Source organism: Struthio camelus, chromosome 12 (genome assembly GCF_040807025.1).
Source record: "Struthio camelus isolate bStrCam1 chromosome 12, bStrCam1.hap1, whole genome shotgun sequence".
Classification (NCBI taxonomy): Eukaryota; Metazoa; Chordata; class Aves; order Struthioniformes; family Struthionidae; genus Struthio; species Struthio camelus.
In genome coordinates, this window is record NC_090953.1 from 4,277,474 (window position 1) to 4,296,325 (window position 18,852).

Sequence of the window (18,852 nt, forward strand, 5' to 3'; positions counted from 1 at the left end):
GGAAATGCAGATGCTATGAACACCTGACTATACGTTCTCCTAAATAGCATCAGTTACAGATAGCAAGGAGGCTGTTTTAAGTAGGGTGCACAGGAGCTGCCTGACCCCAGCCCGAACAGAGCCAGCTCTGACGCCGTAATCAGGGGGAACGAGCCAGGCATCACGCACGGGCTGAGGGTGCCAGAGGCTCCCAAAAGAAGAGCTGGTGTGGTACCAAACGTGACTGCAGCATTTAACCCGCTATCAGATCCCCCGAGTTCACAGAAATGTCACAGCTGGTGAAAAAATCCTTCCCTAGATAGCAAGGGATGCAGAAATCACTCTGCCTCACCTGACTCAGGGAGCCTGGAGGGTCGGAGCGTCCCTGGGGCCGCAGGAGCGGTGGCCGCATGACCGCAGGATTTGGGGTCTGCTCAACCACTTCCCTTCCCGCGCCGCCTTCTCCCGCTGCCAGACGGCGGATTTGATGCAAAGGCCCAGCTCAAAGAGGACTGGCCTGGGGCAGCCGAGACCTGCACCAGACCGCTGGAGTTGGCGCCGCTCGGGAGCGCTAAGCCAGCCCAGCGTCAGGTCGGACCTAGCGGCCCGGGTCACCCTTAGAGCTGCGCCGGCAGCGCTGGGGAACAGCAACCAGGGCGGCGTTTCCGCGAAGGAGAAAGCGCGGGGAAGGCCCCGAGGGTGCAGCAGGCACGCGGCCGGCCCGGGCACCGTCCCCTCATCGCGTAAGAGCAGCCGCCCCGCGTCGGACCAGAGGTCCGGCACTCAGCAACGCGGCAGCTGCCCTCACGGCTCGCTGCACGGGGCCGCAACAAGCAGAGCCCGGGGGCTACCCCAGCTCTTCCTCACCGGTTTCCAAATCCCTAAGGCAGCTAAGGGCAGGATGGGGCGGCGAGGCGTGCAAAGCGCGTTTTGTCTCAAAGGCGAGGGCAGAGCATCCCGCGGGGTGCTCCCAGCCCGACCTGGCTTTGGTGAGAGCAGGAAGGTGCGTGGAAACGCCAGAGCAGCCACAGCGAACGCCGCAGCCCGCAGGCACTTAAGAGCAACCCTGCGTTCAGGAGCGCGGGCTGGTGCTGCCGCTTGGACGGAGGAGAGAAATTACACCCGGCGCTGTAATCAGCGCGGGCCGCTGTCCCGGCTGCTGAGCAGGAAGGGAGCAGCGTACGTTCCCACGAGCGCAGCGCCGCCGGCTAAACACCGAGGCGCCAACTCGGTCCCCGGCGCGAGGCCTGGACCTCCGCCGAGTCACCCCGTGCCCTGAAACGCCAGCCGCCGGGCGGGAAGCTCTGGTGAGCGGCTTCGCGCCGCTTTGGGACGCCGCTGGCCGCGGCGACTCCCCTCTCGCCCAGCAGAGCCAAGCTCCCCGCTCGTCCGGGAAAGCGCCGGGCGCCGCGGCCGGCTGCCCCCCGACTCGGCGTCTGGGGGGACCCCGCAGCTCGGCTGCCCTTCGCCCTGCCCCAAAGGGGAACCAGACCGCCGGGGAGACCGGCCTGCCCCGGGCCTGGCGGGGAGCGGGACCCCGCGGAGGCTTGGGGGAAGGCGGCGGCGGCCGGACATCGCTGGCCCGGGCCGAGGAGGCGCCGACGGGAGCCCGCAGCGGCCCCGGCGGCCAGGGCTGCCCCGCCAGGAGGCGGCGCACGAAGGGCGCTGCGAGCAGAGGGGAGCGCGGGTAAGGACGCGAGGTGCTCAAGGAGACGGGGAAAGGGGGGACGCCGCGGGGGCGCTGAGGAGGCGGCGGGCCGGTGGCTGCCGAGCCCCGCAGGCCTCCCTGCCCCGGCCTCCATCTTGGGGGTGGAGGAGGGGCTGCCCGCTCGCGGGCTCGGCGCTCGGCTGGCGGGGCTGCCCGCTCGCGGGCTCGGCGCTCGGCTGGCGGGGCTGCCCGCTCGCGGGCTCGGCGCTCGGCTGGCGGGGCTGGCGCGCGGGCCGGCGGCGGCGTGGCGGCGGCGGCGGCGGCAGGATGGTGAAGCTCACGGCGGAGCTGATCGAGCAGGCGGCGCAGTACACCAACGCCGTCCGCGACCGCGAGCTCGACCTGCGCGGTGCGCGCCGGGGAGGGGGGGGGGGACCGGGGCCGGGAGGGCCTGGGCCTGGGGGGGCTGCCGGGGCCTACGGCGGGACCGGGGCCTGTAACGGGGCGGGGGGGGGGAGGGGCCTGTCAGGGCCGGCGGTGGCAGGTGCGGCTGGGGGGGTCTGTGGGGGGGAGGCGGCGGGGGCCGTGGGGCGGCGGGGCCCTGACGGCGGGAATCGTCGGGCGGAAGGGCCGCGGGGGCCGTGGGGCCCTAACGGCGGGAGCCGTGGGATGGTGGTGCCGCGGGGGGTGTGGGGCGGAGGGGCCTCGGTGGCAGGGGCTGTGGCGGTGGGGCCTGTGGAGCGGAGGGGCTGTGGAGGCGGGGGCTGTGGAGCAAAGCAACTGCGGGGGGTGTGGGGTGGGGGGCCTCGGTGGTGGGGGCCGCGGGGCAGAGGAACCGCGGGGGGTGTGGGGTGGAGGGGCCTCGGTGGTGGGGGCCGTGGGGCAGAGGAACCGCGGGGGGTGTGGGGTGGAGGGGCCTCGGTGGTGGGGGCCGTGGGGCAGAGGAACCGCGGGGGGTGTGGGGTGGAGGGGCCTCGGTGGCGGGGGCCGTGGGGCAGAGGAACCGCGGGGGGTGTGGGGTGGAGGGGCCTGGGTGGCAGGGGCTGTGGGGCAGAGGAACCGCGGGGGGTGTGGGGCGGAGGGGCCTGGGTGGCAGGGGCTGTGGGGCAGAGGAACCGTGGGGGGTGTGGGGCGGAGGGGCCTGGGTGGCAGGGGCTGTGGGGCAGAGGAACCGTGGGGGGTGTGGGGCGGAGGGGCTGTGGCGGTGGGGGCTGTGGGGCAAAGGAACTGCGGGGGCCGTGGGGCGGAGGGATCATGGGGCGGGAGCCGTGGGACAGAGGGGCTGCAGGGGCGGCGGTGGTGGGGCCATGGGGCAGAGGGACCTTTGCTTTGTTGTGCTGTCCAGATGCCATCTAACCCCTGTCTGACGCTTTCTCCCCAAGGTTATAAAATCCCTGTTATTGAGAACTTGGGTGCCACTTTGGACCAGTTCGATGCAATTGATTTCTCTGACAATGAGATCCGTAAACTGGATGGGTTCCCTCTGTTGAGAAGGCTGAAAACTCTTCTGATGAATAACAACAGAATTTGGTAAGTGGTTGTACTTCAGCCAGATGGGCAGTGGAAAATGCTCTAGGGAAGCAAAGAATCCCGAGTGTGTGTCCATCTTTCAGTGGCGGGTGGTTGTAGAAGACCTGTTTGTTTCAATGAAAGAAATTGGCACCCAACAGCACGGAGTACTCTTGAAGGCCTGTTCAATTTGCCTGCTTCGTGCATTGCAAAAATCTGTCCAAGATCAGTATTCGTCTTTCAGACAGGACAGTAGGAGGTAGAACTTGGAATTTGCCCAGAGCCAGAGACTTGGGAGCTCATTTGTCATCCCTGTGCTTAGGCGATAGCAAAAATAAATCAAGCTGTCCTAGGGAGACTGGGGATACCTGCAAGTGCGTGCATATGTTGCATCTAATGTTTTTATGTTGATGCCAACCCAAACTTCTGATAGTGTCAGACTTGGTTGTTTTAAAATTAGGTACTCTAGATTACAGTCTTTCTATGCGTCTTTGCACTGTTGTTAGTTTCCAACCTTAATAAACCTTTGGTTTCTGTTCTCCCTTAGTCGGATCGGTGAAGGACTTGAACAGGCCTTACCCTGTCTCAGGGAGCTCGTTCTTACCAACAATAACATTGCTGAATTGGTAAGCTATGAGTACTGAACGAATCTTAACAACCTTAAATTATATATGTATGCCATCTTTATAATAACCTTTTTCCTCTATTTAGAAAAATATCATATCATTTTAGTAGTAGTTGTGATGTATTTATTTTACAGAATATGATGTGTGGCATGCAGTGGAACAGTAGTTTCAAAATCTTAGTGGCTTTCCTGTTAAATTAATTGCAGTAATTCTAAAATGGATATGAGATTCTAGGAAGAGCTTTGAGAAAAGAGATTTCATTACTTTGTAATTAAATATTTTTAGCTCTAGTTTTGAACTGAAGAAGGAAAGTTTCTGATTCTCAAAAAAAAAAGTGAAATACTCTTTTAAAACTTATTTCAGGTCACTTATACCAAAGTAGGAATCTCAAGCACAGTATTTCTTACAGTCTCCCTTTGAGTTACATAATAGGTAACAAAGAGCATTCGTGTAACTTCTTTGTAACTGCATTGTTATACTCACAAAAGTTAGGCAGATCTGAGTCTTTTATGTAGAATTTGAACAGAGTTAATAGCTAGTATGTCTGCTTACAGTTTTCTATCTCTTACTTCCGCGTTAAGACTGAAGCTTACTTTGTTGCTGTTTCTTTTCTTTCATATTTTTTGAATGTATGTTTTTCATAGTGGCAGTCAAGACTCTTAAGGGCAGCTGGCTGTCTTAAATTGTGTACAGTGTAATTACTTGAAACATTATTGACTTAGTAGAGTTGTCACATCTAGTAGTACAAATACTCCTCTATTTGCCAGTGTTTTCAAAAAGTAAGCTTGAAATGAATGTGAGGGTTTTTTTTTTTGTCACTGCTTGTGTGTCAGAGTAAAGGCTGCTAAAATTTTAAGGACTTTGTTCTCATTAAATGGATTTAAGGTTTCGTACTGTTTTCCCATTATGTAGGGTGAACTGGATCCATTATCAACTATTAAAACGTTGACTTATCTGAGGTATGTAATCTTGAAAAGAAAAGCTATTCTTTCTGTACTCCCCTATTGGCCTAGCTCTTTATTTCAATCTGGAATGCTCTCCTTTTTCTGGGCTGGAACAGGTTCTTTATGCTTAAAAGTTGAATCAATGAACAGCTTTTCCCCTAGACTTCAGGAATACATGGTATTTCATGAGCAAGACTGTATATTACTGACAGACTGTAAAACGATGAGAAGGAGATGTTACGTTTCTATAAACTGATAGACAAGCACTGCAGTAAACTTCAGCTTTGAAAAAATAAAAACTACAGTTTTAAACTGTTATTACAAGTACTCTAAAATGCAGGTGAGTTTTCAGTGCAAGGACTTTTCAGTGAGTAACATTACATTCAGCATGAGAGACAAAAAGAAAAAAAAAGACCCCCATCTGTCAATCCTACGATTGTTTTATTGATTCGTGTTTAGTTAGGAAGTGTGAGGGATTCATTATTTGTATTTTTAGAGATGTTTTGAGGTTGTTCTTTATGCTCTCCTGCAGCAAAATCCACTTAATTGTTAAAATACTTTAAACCTTTAAGTGCAAGTTTTCACTATAGTTTCCATAATATCAGAGAACACTGTTCCTATGCATATTTAATGACGTTATTTATTGTCTCTTATAGCAGAAGGTACGTTAATGTATTTTAGGTATATTAATAAATTTTAATATAAATAACTTTTATTGTAATAAGAATTTTTTTATAATATTTATTTACTTTGTAGCATTTTAAGGAATCCTGTAACAAATAAGAAGCATTACAGATTGTATGTAATCCACAAAGTTCCTCAGGTCAGAGTGCTGGATTTTCAGAAAGTGAAACTCAAAGTAAGTCTGCTGTCTTCTGATTCGGCACAAGATGAAGACCTTTTTCTTGTTACAGTCTTGAAACTTCAGTGGTAACAATAAGTTTTTTTCCCATTGTAGTAAACTGTATCAAAACTAGGTATCACACGTGGCTCTAAAACATGCATTTCATTTTCTTTTACGGTTTCTTTCTGTTAAGGAGACAATCTGTTTAATTATGTCTTACTACCATTGATCGTTTAGTCTGACTCTTCTCTGGCCATCCAGTATTGCTGGTAGAAAGACAGACCTCTAGGGAAAGGAATGAGACATCGCAGGACAACACTCTGCTTTAAATGAGGATGTTAGTGTGGGAAAGAGTTCTAAGAGCATTATTAGGCTGATGTGCTTTGCGTATGAGTGTTTGGACAATGTTTATGTGGTTATTCTTAAATCTGGTCTCCACGTACCGGTGTTCACTGATGAAGATGAGCCAAAGAGTCTTTCTTTGCAAAGACAGAAGCTTTGCAAAATGATATGTTCTTAAATTAACTTTGTGTGTGTGGTATCGCTGTAGGAGCGACAGGAGGCAGAGAAAATGTTCAAGGGCAAACGGGGTGCACAGCTTGCAAAGGATATTGCCAGGAGAACAAAAACGTAAGATTAAAAAAAACAATTTACACTGGCATTCTCCTTCAGAAACACCACTTTGTTTGATGTGTGCGGCATTAGGCCGCGTTAGGCATTAAACTGAGATATCAGTTATTGACCGGATGTCTTAACAACTTTGGTAGCCAGAAATGTCTGGTCTAGGCATTCTAGTTTTTGGATGGTGGTGAATATATCTCAGAAATCTTTCTGAAAGTCATATTCAGTCAGGGTGGATTGATTTAAATCAGCAAGCAGGAGCCCTTAACTTCACTAATTGTTTCTTGTCTCTGTTATTTTACTGAAGAGAGGTGGCCATTGTGTGTTTTTTCTAATTGACTGGTAACTAAAAATGTTTTGCTTTGCCTTGGAATATAACCCTTACAATATATCCGCTTTAACTAGGAGGATGCAACGCAGATGAAAACCTTTAGTTAAGCCATTACAAACATACGCTTATTCAGTTTAATTTTTCATTATAAAATGGTACCTCATGCGTTTTGTTTAATCTTTCCTCAAGCTGTTTGGAAACCCGAATTCAGTTCACGCCTGACAGCAGCATTTGCAAATTCACAGTTAAATGAAAATCTTGAACGTATTTATCACTTAAACTACAGCAGATGGAACTCTTCCTCTACTTTGTGAGTAGAAGGGGGTCCAGATCTATGAGGGTTTTAGACCACATAGATTGTTGCACTGAAATAGATCAATAAATGGATATGAAGAAAATCTTTTCTAGCTGCAAAAGAGATGGCAGCTGTCTCAGGCTGGGTCAGTGTTTCAGGAAACTCTTCCCAGCCAATTAGTCAGGAACTTTCATTTCACACGTGATCCTTTTTTCCTTAGAACAGCAGCAGATAACCTTTTTAACTTAAATGTTTAGAGTAGGCTTTAATACAGGCTGCCATAATATCAAATCTAAGAACGGAAAATCCAGTTTTGGTTCATCTGTTTTTATTCACCCTGCTTTTGTAACAATGACCGACAACCTGAGTGTTCAGCAACATCCAAACTGAGTGGCTTCTGTCAACTGCTTAATTCATAAAGTTACGGTCTGCCTCTCTTTATGAGCAGATGAAAAGATGGGGGGGATGGGACAGCGAGGATGAGTTGCTGGTGTTTCTGAAGGAGGCAGTTCTTCACTGTATCAGTTTGTTAACAAAGATAAGATACTACACTTGATTGAATGAAAAACTTCCAAACTAAGTTTGGAAGTTGGAGAAGCACATACCCTTCAAAGGGTGTAACAATATGCCTTTACTTTGAAGCTTTAATCCAGGTGCTGGTCTGCCAACTGACAAGAAGAAAGCTGGGCCCTCCCCCGGGGATGTTGAGGCAATTAAGGTAATACATTAGGACATCATATACAGACAGAAGCGGAGGAGAAAAACTGTTGTGGAACCTGACTTAACAAATATTTTCCTCTTCCTGGCAACTCCTGACTCTGTTCAAACTAACAGAACAATACGCTCTAGACGCTGGTTTTGTCATTTTTTTGCTCTTGTGCCATGTCTGTTTCTTAAGAAATTAGTGACGTTTTATTCTGAGGTTAAGAGGAGTTACCTCAGGATAGATCAGCCTGTTTAATAAGGGGCGAAGTAACCTTGTGCTCTGTCATTCATATAACTTGTACAGTATAAAAGCTTAGCTTAACTTAACTGAAAATCTTGTTGTTATATTTATTCTAAACAGATCATTGGCATATCGCATGGGAAGATCGATCATGTTCTTTTGCCTGTTTTTTAGACTGCTATAGCGAATGCTACAACTTTGGCTGAAGTGGAGAGACTGAAAGGCTTACTACAGTCCGGTCAGATACCTGGCAGAGAACGAAAATCAGGTCACATTATACTTCTATTACTTCTGTTTTCCAAATAGCACCTACATCTCTTAACAGCTTCCTGATGCTTTATGTGATCTCAGTAGTGAGTTAAGCTGGAAAGGCCAGACAGTTTGGGAGGCTGATAAAAACTGTTTCAAATTAGTTTAATTTAGGGTCGGAATGACTAAGCATCACATCTTTAAGACTCTCTAATTGGCACGTTAGGGGTCTGGCCTCCAGAGTGTGATTCAAGCCGGTAGGGTTTGAATATCCTCAGCTCTCATTTCGGCTCCTAGCATTTTAATTTAACTAGGTGACCCTTTAGCGTAAATACGTAGATAGCCAAAGAAGCAGAACTGAACCCAGGGCTCCGCGTTGAGAGAGCCCCAAGGAGCTCGTGCTCCTTTCTGACCAAGGACAAAGTCAAATCTCGGGACTCAGAAACAGCATTTTGGGGTGACGGAAAGTACTCGAATGATTACTGCTCCTCTTCAGAGGTGAGAATTAGTATCACTCGTGTGGAAAAATTGACCTGTGGAGTAAAGACGCTGATGTGTCATCTTCTAGGCCCCTCGGAGGATGGGGAAGAGGAAATGGAAGAAGACCCCGTTCCCAACGGATCTTGAGCGCTGCACGACGCGCCGGGAGGCAGCACGACGCGCCGCCCTTTGCCCGCGCAACCCTCGGTAGTCGCCTAGCCTCTCTGCTCTCACAGGGGCCTCCTTGATGACGCTCAGTCCCGGAGGCGCCGCGGGTTGTTTCCAAACGGCCGTTTTGTACCTTTTTTTCGCTGTACATTTCCAAGCTCAATAAAGGAGCGTTGCCTTTTTCGCCCTGCGCGCCGCGTTCTTCCCTCTCTGCGCCGCCGGCCCCGCGCCTGCCCGCTGCCCTGGCTGCTGGCGGCGGCGAGGAAAGCTGCGCCGTCAGTAAACCGGGGAGAAAACCGCCAAATTATCCCCCTTCAACGGCTGAAAACCGTTCGGGGGGGGGGGGGGGAATCCGGGCGCCCTGTGTGCCATCCTGATTGGCCCGTCTTCTCCTCCTCTCATTGGCGGGGCGCTCCCTTACGTCACCCTGCTTCCGCCGTTACCATTGGCCCGCCGCGCCGGAGCTTCGCTTTCTGATTAGGTCCTCGCTCCGAGGAGGGGTGACGTGGCGGAGGACGAGGAAGGCGGTGATTGGCTCTGACGGCGGGGCGGCTCCCGGACGTGCGGCGCCGGCCCCGGCGGCTGCGAGCGGGGCGATGGAGCGGGGTGGCGGCGGCGGCGAGGCCGCGCCGGGCCCGGGCCCGGGCCGGCCGGCGCTGGAGCGGGAGGGTCTCGAGCTCCTGCAGCACGCCGGTGAGCCGGGGCAGCGGCCGGGCCCGGCGGGGGGGGGGGGGCGAGCGACGGGGGGGGGGTTGACAGGGGTTGGGGGGGGTCTCGGGGGGGAGGGGGAACGGCTAGGCCTGAGGGGGGAGTGACAGACCCGGGGGGGAGGGAAATGACAGAGCTAGGGGGGGGAGTGACAGACCTGGGGGGGAGGGAAATGACAGAGCCGAGGGGGGGAGGTCCTGGGGGGGGGTGACAGACCCGGGGGGGGGAGTGACAGACCCGAGGGAGGGAGGTCCTGGGGGGGGGAGTGACAAACCCGGGGGGGAGGGAAATGACAGAGCCGAGGGGGGGAGGTCCTGGGGGGGGGGAGTGACAGACCCGGGGGAGGGAATGACAGGCCCGAGGGGGGGAGGTCGTTGGGGGGGGGGAACGGCTGGGCCTGGGGGGGGAGTGACAGGCCCGAGGGGGGGAGGTCGTGGGGGGAGGGGATGGCTGTCCTGGGAATGTAGAGGGGAATGGCCAGGCCCAAGGAGGGGAATGACAGGGCCTGAGGTGGGGGGGTCTTTGCGGGGGGGGGACGGGAGAGGGAGGGAATGACAGCGCCCGAGGAGGGGTCCCGGGAGAGGGTGGGAGGGAATGACAGGCCTGGGGGGGGGGTCCTGGAGGGGGAGTGACAGGTCCTGAGGAAGGAGAACAGTGGGCCCGGGGGGGGTGTCCCAGAGGTGTGGAGGGGAACGGCCAGACCCAAGGAGGGGAATGATAGAGCCTGAGGTGGGGGGGAATGGTCAGGTCTGAGGTGGGGGTCCAGGGAGAGGAAGAGGGAATGACAAGGTCTTGGGGGGGGGTCCCGGGAGAGGGAGGGAATGACAGGGCCTGAGGGGGGTGTCCCGGGAGAGGGTGGGGGGAATGACAGGCCCGAGGGAGAAGTCTTGGGGACGGGGGTCCCGGGAGTGTGGAGGGGAATGTCCAGGCCCAAGGAGGGGAATGACAAGGCGTGAGGTGGGGGGGGTCCGGGATTGAGGAAGGCGGTGGGGGTGCCTGGAGGGCCTGCGGTGGGAGCCGCAGTCTCCAGAAGAGGAGCTGGGTGCTGCCCTGGCAGCTCCCCGTTCTCGCTGGTGGCCTGGGTGAGCTCCTTCCCTTGCAGCCCGCTCTAACGTGCGGCTTGTCCCCGTCCCCAGTGGGTTCCCTGCTCTCCAGCTACGGCTGGTACATCCTCTTGGCCTGTGTCGCCATCTATCTCCTCATCCAGAAGGTATCCCAAAGCATGGCAGTCCGGCGGAGCAGCCAGCCAGCAGCAGCTGATGCAGCTGTCGGTTAGTAAATCTTCGCTTGTCCTTTAGAGCGATATGCAGTGAGTGGTGCTTGTGTGTGGTGGCTGTCACCCTCTAGGTTCCCGCTAGCGCTTCTCAGTTGTGACGCAATGTCCGACAGACGTTCGGATCCACGCGCCCTGGCTTTTATTTAACGACAACGAAGAAAGGTTCTTTTTTTCTGGGGATCTGGTCTGTGAGCGTTACTCAGGATGACTGCTTAGGCCCATGAACGCGTACAGATCTTGTTACTGGAGAGATTGGTGGGAAAAGGTTTGACCAAGAGAGAAGTATTTTTAAAAGGCAATATCAAAGAGGGATTGTGTCATGAGGCGATGCGGTCTGAAGAGAAGGACCAGAGCTTTGCAGAATGAGGGAATAGTTTTTGACAGCGCGGGAGTTCAGAGCGCCGCACTCTTCACATGGTATGTGGTCAGTTATCAAGTAATTTTCAAAATTATCAAAGAAAAATGAAACACCCAAGTCTAAATACTGAAAAAACCTTGAAAGATTTTTGATTAATATTCATTTCCTCTTTCCTTTCAATTATTCCTTCATAGTTCCTGCTGTATCAGGTTTATGTACAGCTGGGGTGTAGCTGCCTCTAGTTATCTTCTAAACTGTGGCTTAGATTGCAAATCTCACACAGTCATGATCCTACTTTTTTTTGGAGACATGCTGCCATAAAGCACAGGCTATACTTGTAGATCTGCTTGAAGAATAACTGCTTGGCACTGATTCATGTGGCATGCTGGCATGGCAGTACACAGGGCCTCAGAAAATGTCTTTATCCTGCTGATGCTCTTTTGTAATGATAATTAAATCTTGATTTAGTTGCCAAAACTGCCTATAAAAACGCAGCAAAAACCATTACTGCTGAAATTTCTTTCAGATATTGATCACTGGAAGAGAATAAACATGTAAGGAGTCAAACAAATATAGAAACACTGCAGCTATTGGAAAAGGAGCAATATTTGCCTTTGCTTGGATGTCTTTTTTTTTTGTGACTTTTACTAAAGGCCTAACATGAAGCGAATTGGATAGATTTTCAGAGACTGTAAGTTTTCTCTTGAGATGGTTTGATATTTTTAAGTCATTTCTCTGCTGATGGAGCATATTAAATCTGCCACTGCTTCACTGCTGTGATGAAACAAGCAGGAACAATCACCAGAAGGAGTAAGAGTGAATGTGGGCTGGTTTCCTCATGCTTCTGAGTAAAACAAGTTCTCTAGGTAGAAATGGAATCCCTGCAAAAGCACGGGTGGTATTTCCAAAATGATATTTGGAAAACCTTCAAAAATAGAAAAAGAAGCAAGTCTCCTAGAAGTTCGAATTTTAATTTGTTGATAGGTTCATTACATGGGTGCCTTTACTCATTAAAAGCCCACTAAAAATAATTGCTCTGAAAATACTAACGTTTGATTACATTTAAACCACTATGTGAATTACTGTAAAAGTTTAGTTGCAAGTTGTACTTCAACTGTGATTTTTTGCAAAGCAGCTATAAAGAGAGATGTTAGGCTTTCTGTAGTACCATGCATTAAGGACACTGTTTAGAATTCATTTTTAATGATGGCCTTGTGAATTCTTTCACAATTTCTCAGAACCAGACGTGGTGGTAAAAAGGCAGGAAGCTTTGGCAGCAGCTCGCCTCAGGATGCAAGAAGAGTTGAATGCACAAGCAGAAAGATACAAAGAAAAGCAGAGACAGGTAATCAGAGAGCATTTCTGTCTTTAACTCTTAAATTTGTCATCAAGCACTCTGCTGCTCTTACAGAAAGGTTTATTCTATGCTAGATATTGGAAAAACAGGAGACTCCCTCTCTGCTGGATAGTGGATGGTGGGTTTTTCCCCCTCCTTCACCTGGTCTATTTTTGATACAATTTGGTAGCAGTAACTGGCATTAGATATCAGGGTGGGCCTTAACTGATCCGACCACGTACTCATATACTCTGTTGACTTGAGATCACGACGGTCTTTATTAGTTATAATGATTGGTATATTTAGTATTCTGCTCCTTCTTGAAGTAATTGGCACTTGTTTGTCTGCAAACAGTTGTGTGTGTGGAGCACTGTGGGCCTTTGTTTTTTTGTTGTTGTTCGGTTGGGTTTTTTTAGCAGGCAAGTCAGCGCTTAGGAAAACTTAGTTGTGTGTGATGTGTGCAGGCAAATGACTAGAAGGGATTTACTGACATTTAGATTAACTGTACTATCGCATAGATGTATTTTCTGTTCTAAATGGCAAATAATAGTTCTTAAGAAATGTGGTTTAGTACAACATTGCTGTAATTTGAAGTTCTGAACTACAGTTTGCGATATGAGGCATATCAAACTGCTACGTGGGGCAGCGTAGAAAAGTGGATGGGATCAGGTTAGAGATAACACTGCTCGCTAATCCCAGTTCTTTTTATTTGACTTTTGCAGTCAGCTACGTTCAGCCTTAAGTCTATAGCCGATACTTCAAGAAGTATCAGCAGTTAAAGCTTAATGGAAAGTCATTCTGAGGAAGAGAACAGCTGTTATGGAGCAAACCTGAGTCCAGTGCCCTTAGACTTGGGGAGCTTTGCTTTCTTTGACTGGACGGAGTTGCTACCTTCTTTCCGTGCTAGATAGCAGAGGAAGAGGAGACTTGCTGAATAGCTTCTTTCTTTCCTGTTGAGAGGAGGATGGTCTGTCTTAATCATTAATTTTTTCTGTTCTGTGATTAAATTGCTTTGGGGCAGAGATGGGAGAGCCTTCGATAACGTACGCTGGGATGCAAATATGTAGCTGGCTTGCTTGCTGTTAATTTGGGGGAGGGTAATTTTTTCTTCTGTAGAACGCTCCATTGTGCATTAAATGACCGTTATATGCAATATCCTTTACTTAATACTTTCTATAAACTCGTGGTTTATGCTTGCCACTTAGTTTGATTTTACTTTCAAAATATTTTTAAGCACCAGGTGGTCAAAAGAGGCTACAGGCACAATGTTTTGTTGTTGTTGTTTTTTTTTTTGGGAGAGTTTTCTTGATCTGTAGATGGTTGGATAAAGCGAGCGTTAGTTTGAAAAATAAATGCTTTCATAAGCTCAGAGATATTGCATCAAGATAAAGATAGAGAGAGCCCTTGGTTTTTAGTGCCTCTGTTGCAGCTATTTCCGTAGCGCAGGCAAATCTATTAGTTCTAAATTCTTAATCTGGCATATCGTGGATTTGTTTCTTAGCTTGAAGAAGAGAAACGAAGGCAGAAGATAGCAATGTGGGAAAGTATGCAAGAGGGAAAAAGCTACAAAGGAAACCTGAAACTGAACCAGGTAACATCTGTGTTGTTAATCAGGCTACAAGGATGTTTATGTAATTAGATTAGCCGAAATTCGTGTTGATTGAATTCTGACTAACTTTTGCTTATGTGAACAGCAAGAATTAGAATCTGGTGCCTCCACCTCTTCGACAGTCTCAAAACCTAAACCAAACAAAAAGCCTTTGCGGAGTGGTGGTAAGTATGAAATCCTTTAGATAATCTCAGCCTGGAAATGGAGCATTTATCCAGCAGTGTACTTAGCCATTGTATATTTACGCATAATTTTTCTGCTTACTCAAGGAGAAAACAGAATGTGCCTTACGAGCAAGCTCTTTATCTCTAACTGATGTGGTCACATTTGTACTTTGTGCAGACCTTAGCAGGAAGTTTCTATGGTTGCCCCAGAGAAAGAGCATTTCAATCGTCTTAAAAATGCTTTTGCTATGGTTTTAATGAGATTTCGGTGACTCGAAAATATAGGTTCTTACAATTTTTTCTGGGATCCCTCCCCCATTGTTGTAAAAGCTCAATAACTTAGTATCTAATATGTCTTTAAATCATCTGTAGTACTACTTAAATGCAAGAGGAAGGTGTTCTACTTTATATTATGTAGATTCAAGCAAATGAAACACTTCATCAGGCAAAGCGTAACCTTATTTCTCAGCTATCACAATAGTGACCTAGGGAATTTACAAAACCAGCAGATGAATGAACTGCTATCAGCTCTCGCAAACCACCACACAGTCTTTTCATTAAATGCTCTGTCAATCACTGAAGTCATCTTGATGGATGAACTGCTTTCTGTGGCCTTGCTTACCCCAAGTTTAGGACCACTGCTGTAGATAAGCTATGCAGCTGATATCCTTTCTCTTCTCTTGAGCAAACAGCCTTTGCTGTACCTGCAAATGTTAATTTGAATACAGTATTTTAGCTGGAATTTTCTGTAGTGGGAGGGGTCATCTAGACAATCCCAGTCATGCCAGTCTGAAGGGAGAGCCACTGCAGCGCTGAGTAAGTTACACGATTACACTTGGTGAAATGTATTAAACCTCAGGATTCTTCGTAAAACATATTAAGCCTGAATAACAACAGTTCGGTGCTGGAAGTTCTGCTTTGAGTATTTTCACCAACAGCTGTTGATATCTGCAGGAACTGATTAATTCATCATGTTGTTTAACATGAGCATGGTTTAATGTCTGATACCATCAAATATCTTTTATAGCTCTTACACAAAATATCTACCGCTGCAGGGAAAGAGAAATACAAGGATCCTGGCAGCTGGTTTGAAGCATCTTTACAGCTGCTACCTGCCCTAGTTTCATCTTAAGCAAAGATTTTGCTTAAGTAGCAGATTATGGATTTAGAGGTCTCTGATCTTCTCATGAGGTAGATAAGGAGGAAGTGAAAGAACCATCTGCACTGTTCAACTGCTGGAAAATGTTAGAAAGCAGAACTTGGCTAATATGAGAGAACCAAATAAACAAAGATGAAGGTAATGCTTGAGGTTTTAGTGGAACAGGCTGCTTTAAAAACTGCTTGGTTAGCAAGGCTAGTGGGCTTTCAATTTTCTTTTCCTTTGCACTGCACAGAACAGATTGAAGACTTTGCCAAGTCATATCTTTCCAAGTGTGTGCTCATAAAATGAAACTGCATATGGTTATGACACTGGGAGATTCAACTGAAACTGTCTGTTTGCTTTGCAGTTCTCTTACAGTATAAATGAGCGGGTCCACCTTTTAACCTTTAGAATATTCCTTGCATACTAGTGATTTACTGCAATTAAAAAATTTTGCAAGTCCCTAACCATTAGGGCTCCTGGAAAACAGATAGACTCTTACTGCTCTACCACAACTACAGAGCAGCGTTAAAGCTCGAATGCAGACTAAGAGAAATTAAACCAAAATTCATTACAATGTAATTTAATCAGAGTGAGTCAAATGAAAACATGAATGTTTTGCAATGATTTTACTGTTAGCACTATATAAGAAACCACATCAAGCCTGGATATTTTCTCTGCTTTCATTTTCCTTAAAATGCTACCTGTATAGTAAGTTGCAAATAATTACGAACCTTTTTTTTAGTGTTCCTTGTGTGTTGGTGAATTTGTGTTGAGGATAAGGATTAATGTGATGGATTTCTCATCTGTAATTCTAGGCTATAACCCTCTGTCCGGAGAAGGAGGTGGAACTTGTTCCTGGAGACCAGGTCGCAGAGGCCCATCAGCAGGTGGATGAGGCTAACCTCCCTAGTGTCTAATATCACTAGCAGGCTTAATCTTACCCACTGTCTAACTGCCTACAGTTTGCATGTCACAGTGACTCCTTTGGGATTTGGTTTAGTGCGGATGTTGGCTTGAAAACAGATGTACATGAGTTCCAGGTATTAACACAGCAACTGATACTGCACAAGAAAAATACTCGATCCCCTTTAAAAAGAGGGTGAAGAAAGAGTGTCGGTATAATCGGTTAATTTTCACCCTTCTGTAGGGAGGGAACATAATCTGCAGCTGAGGTGCATCACTTGGGATTGTGAGATCTGGGTTTTGTGGCTGGCTATTCAAAAGACTGACCTCAGGCAAATTAACTATCTGTGTCTCAATTTACCTCTGTAAAATGAGGGTATTTACCATCCCCAAATATGTTCTGAGGCTTACAATATTTGGCTGGAAGGTGCTTTAGAGGGGTAGGATATCGTCATTGGCAGACAGCTTGAATTTTAGGAGGAGGGACTTTCAGAGAACCTGGATGAACTGACGGATGCCACGGGTTAGCACTGAACGCCAGTTATTGTAGATGAGTCTCTGTGACAAGCTACCTTGAATGATGTTTTCCTTATAAATGGTAAGCAAACCAGTGAGGATTACTGATGCTAGACAGCAGATGGGGGTTTCTTGCTATTCCTTTTTTAGTTTCAACTGCTTTGTAAAAACAAAAAACTGTTAATATTAAATATCATTGCAAACAAATCATATAGTATTTACAATCTTGTGGTTTTCTACAGGCATCTTTTTATATAGAAGGCATATGCTCTAGTGCAATAAATGTGTATAAAATGAGGTGGATTGTATGACAGATTACGTTTTCATTTAAGTACTTGCATAGAATGAAGGGGATTTTTTAAGCTGTTCTTTTAGCTTTTTAACAGTTTTGTTTTATTTGAATGTTCTGTGTTTGAAATCGTGTTTTTAAGACCAAATTAAGTTTTCCCAAGTCTAAAAATTGAACCTGAACGTTCTCCACCCTCTCCCCAACCACCAACCACCAGAAGTGATTCTGAAATGGAGTAGAACGGATTACGAGTTGCTAAGCTCTCCAGTTGTACCTGTGGTTGAATCTAAAGTAAGAAAACATGTAACGAAGGCTTTTGCTCTCAGTAGAGCAGAGGGATTCTTTCCAAATTGCTATCTGCAAATATAGTTTGAGGAGGAGGATATACATAGGCGTGGTTAACATGAACACTGTAAGATGTTCATAGAGAAAAGAGACGCCGCAACTCGCACTGAGGTGTGTGCATGGTGTCTTCTCTTTCTGGGCAGCAGGATTGTGCATCGCTTTAGGCATGTGGTATGGGGGATGCACCTAGGGACCGCTAGGACAGAGAATTTACTGTGTACTGCTTTCTGTTGTAAACACATCTCAGGATGTGAATTGATAGCCTGGCCGTGGGGCTGTCCTGAATAGCCCAGCTGGGTGCTGAGGTGTGTTCTCGCCCTGCTGTCAGCTTATGCAGTGCAAAAGCTGAGGATTGTTTCTGCTGAGAAGAGCCTATAACTAGCAAGCACGTAAAATTTGTAGGTGGGAGACTCTAAGGAGTAAGTAGCTAAAGAGAGTGTAGTCTTCATCCTTCTGGGATTTGTCCAGCAATGTGGATGGAAAACGGAGTTGGACATGATCATCACAAATCAGCTTTCCCGTTCTCTTGATACTCTCTGACACAAAGTGCAAAAGTTAACTAAACAAACATTCAGGCTGTCCTTGATAAAGAGCGAAATAGTTCCCGTCAACATACGACGTGTATCCGTGTGTCTTTGATTACTTTTGTTGAACTTGTATATGTGGCATTAAAGTATGTCAGTATTTTATTAGCGTAGCTTAAAGCTGCTTGAAAACTTATTTCTAAATAGTTATACTCGGAATATTTGTGTTCATTAATGTACGTGAGTGCCAACTTTGAATACACCGTTTAAACATATATAGAGATGGCTCTATATGTCATGTGATCTGTGATTTTTCTATTGACTATAAATGTAACAGTAGCATGTTACTTAATGAGTTTAAAAGTTGCCAGCTAACAAGGTGGAAAAGTGAAGAACCTTTGACTGTAGACCTCTGAAGTGTATGTTTAAATGCATATAGAAAATGAAGTGAGAGGGCTATTAATGTTCCTATGGAAACTAGTTTTCATTTCTTGACTTCTGTGCATTTTGATATGTAAACTTAAATGTCCATTGTTGGATTTATATAACGCAGACTGCAGTATGTAATTTCAGGTTTTAGTTCTTAGTAAGGCAAAAAAAAATAGAAGAGGGGAAAGATTTTCAAGATCTGAAGAGTCTTCATCAGTAAAGAGGTGTAAGTTGCTATCTTACTCATGCCTCTGGGAAACATTTTTATTTATGCTGGGGAAATAGGCAACAGAACAAAAAGTAAGTGGTGGATGTTGTTATATTGAAGATGCAAAACTCCTTCTGTAGACAAAATGGTGAAGACGGGTTGATTTCATTCAGTAAAAACATTTTAAGAAATAAATAAGCAGGTCTGTACTGAGCATATGCTAATCTTTCTCTGTGTCTGAAGACTTGCTTCTGGCTGGGCCTGGGAGGTACGGATTTTTGCCCCACTCAAAGATCTGAAGACCTGTTCAATGAGGATGAAGTAATTCACTTATTTGCTTGAAACTTCAAGCTCCCTTCTCCCTTAACTTTTTTTTTTTATTATTATTATTAATCCTTGGGTC

At 47.4% G+C, this 18,852-nt stretch overlaps 2 protein-coding genes across 2 annotated transcripts; both read left to right on the forward strand.

Moving 5' to 3' along the window:
• Positions 1–1,874: 1,874 nt before the first annotated feature.
• On the forward strand, positions 1,875–8,826 carry SNRPA1 (small nuclear ribonucleoprotein polypeptide A'). The gene is made up of 9 exons (XM_068958995.1): positions 1,875–2,036; positions 3,010–3,157; positions 3,684–3,762; positions 4,675–4,721; positions 5,463–5,565; positions 6,101–6,180; positions 7,440–7,515; positions 7,918–8,011; positions 8,561–8,826. The coding sequence occupies exons 1-9, from the start codon at positions 1,955–1,957 to the stop codon at positions 8,617–8,619; spliced, it is 768 nt and encodes a 255-aa protein (XP_068815096.1). The 5' UTR covers positions 1,875–1,954; the 3' UTR covers positions 8,620–8,826.
• Positions 8,827–9,211: 385 nt separating this feature from the next.
• On the forward strand, positions 9,212–18,289 carry SELENOS (selenoprotein S). The gene is made up of 6 exons (XM_068958561.1): positions 9,212–9,333; positions 10,485–10,619; positions 12,221–12,327; positions 13,820–13,909; positions 14,013–14,091; positions 16,051–18,289. Exons 1-6 carry the CDS (start codon positions 9,237–9,239, stop codon positions 16,128–16,130), a joined length of 588 nt encoding a protein of 195 aa, XP_068814662.1. The 5' UTR covers positions 9,212–9,236; the 3' UTR covers positions 16,131–18,289.
• Positions 18,290–18,852: the final 563 nt, after the last annotated feature.

Bases quoted from the DNA above. Each gene is read 5' to 3' on its own strand.
- SELENOS (XM_068958561.1), top strand. From the start codon at position 9,237: ATGGAGCGGGGTGGCGGCGGCGGCGAGGCCGCGCCGGGCCCGGGCCCG. The intron at 10,620-12,220 runs GTTAGTAAATCT...ACAATTTCTCAG, and splicing joins AGCAGCTGATGCAGCTGTCG to AACCAGACGTGGTGGTAAAA. The intron at 14,092-16,050 runs GTAAGTATGAAA...CTGTAATTCTAG, and splicing joins AAAGCCTTTGCGGAGTGGTG to GCTATAACCCTCTGTCCGGA.
- SNRPA1 (XM_068958995.1), top strand. From the start codon at position 1,955: ATGGTGAAGCTCACGGCGGAGCTGATCGAGCAGGCGGCGCAGTACACC. The intron at 3,158-3,683 runs GTAAGTGGTTGT...GTTCTCCCTTAG, and splicing joins ATGAATAACAACAGAATTTG to TCGGATCGGTGAAGGACTTG. The intron at 3,763-4,674 runs GTAAGCTATGAG...CCCATTATGTAG, and splicing joins ACAATAACATTGCTGAATTG to GGTGAACTGGATCCATTATC.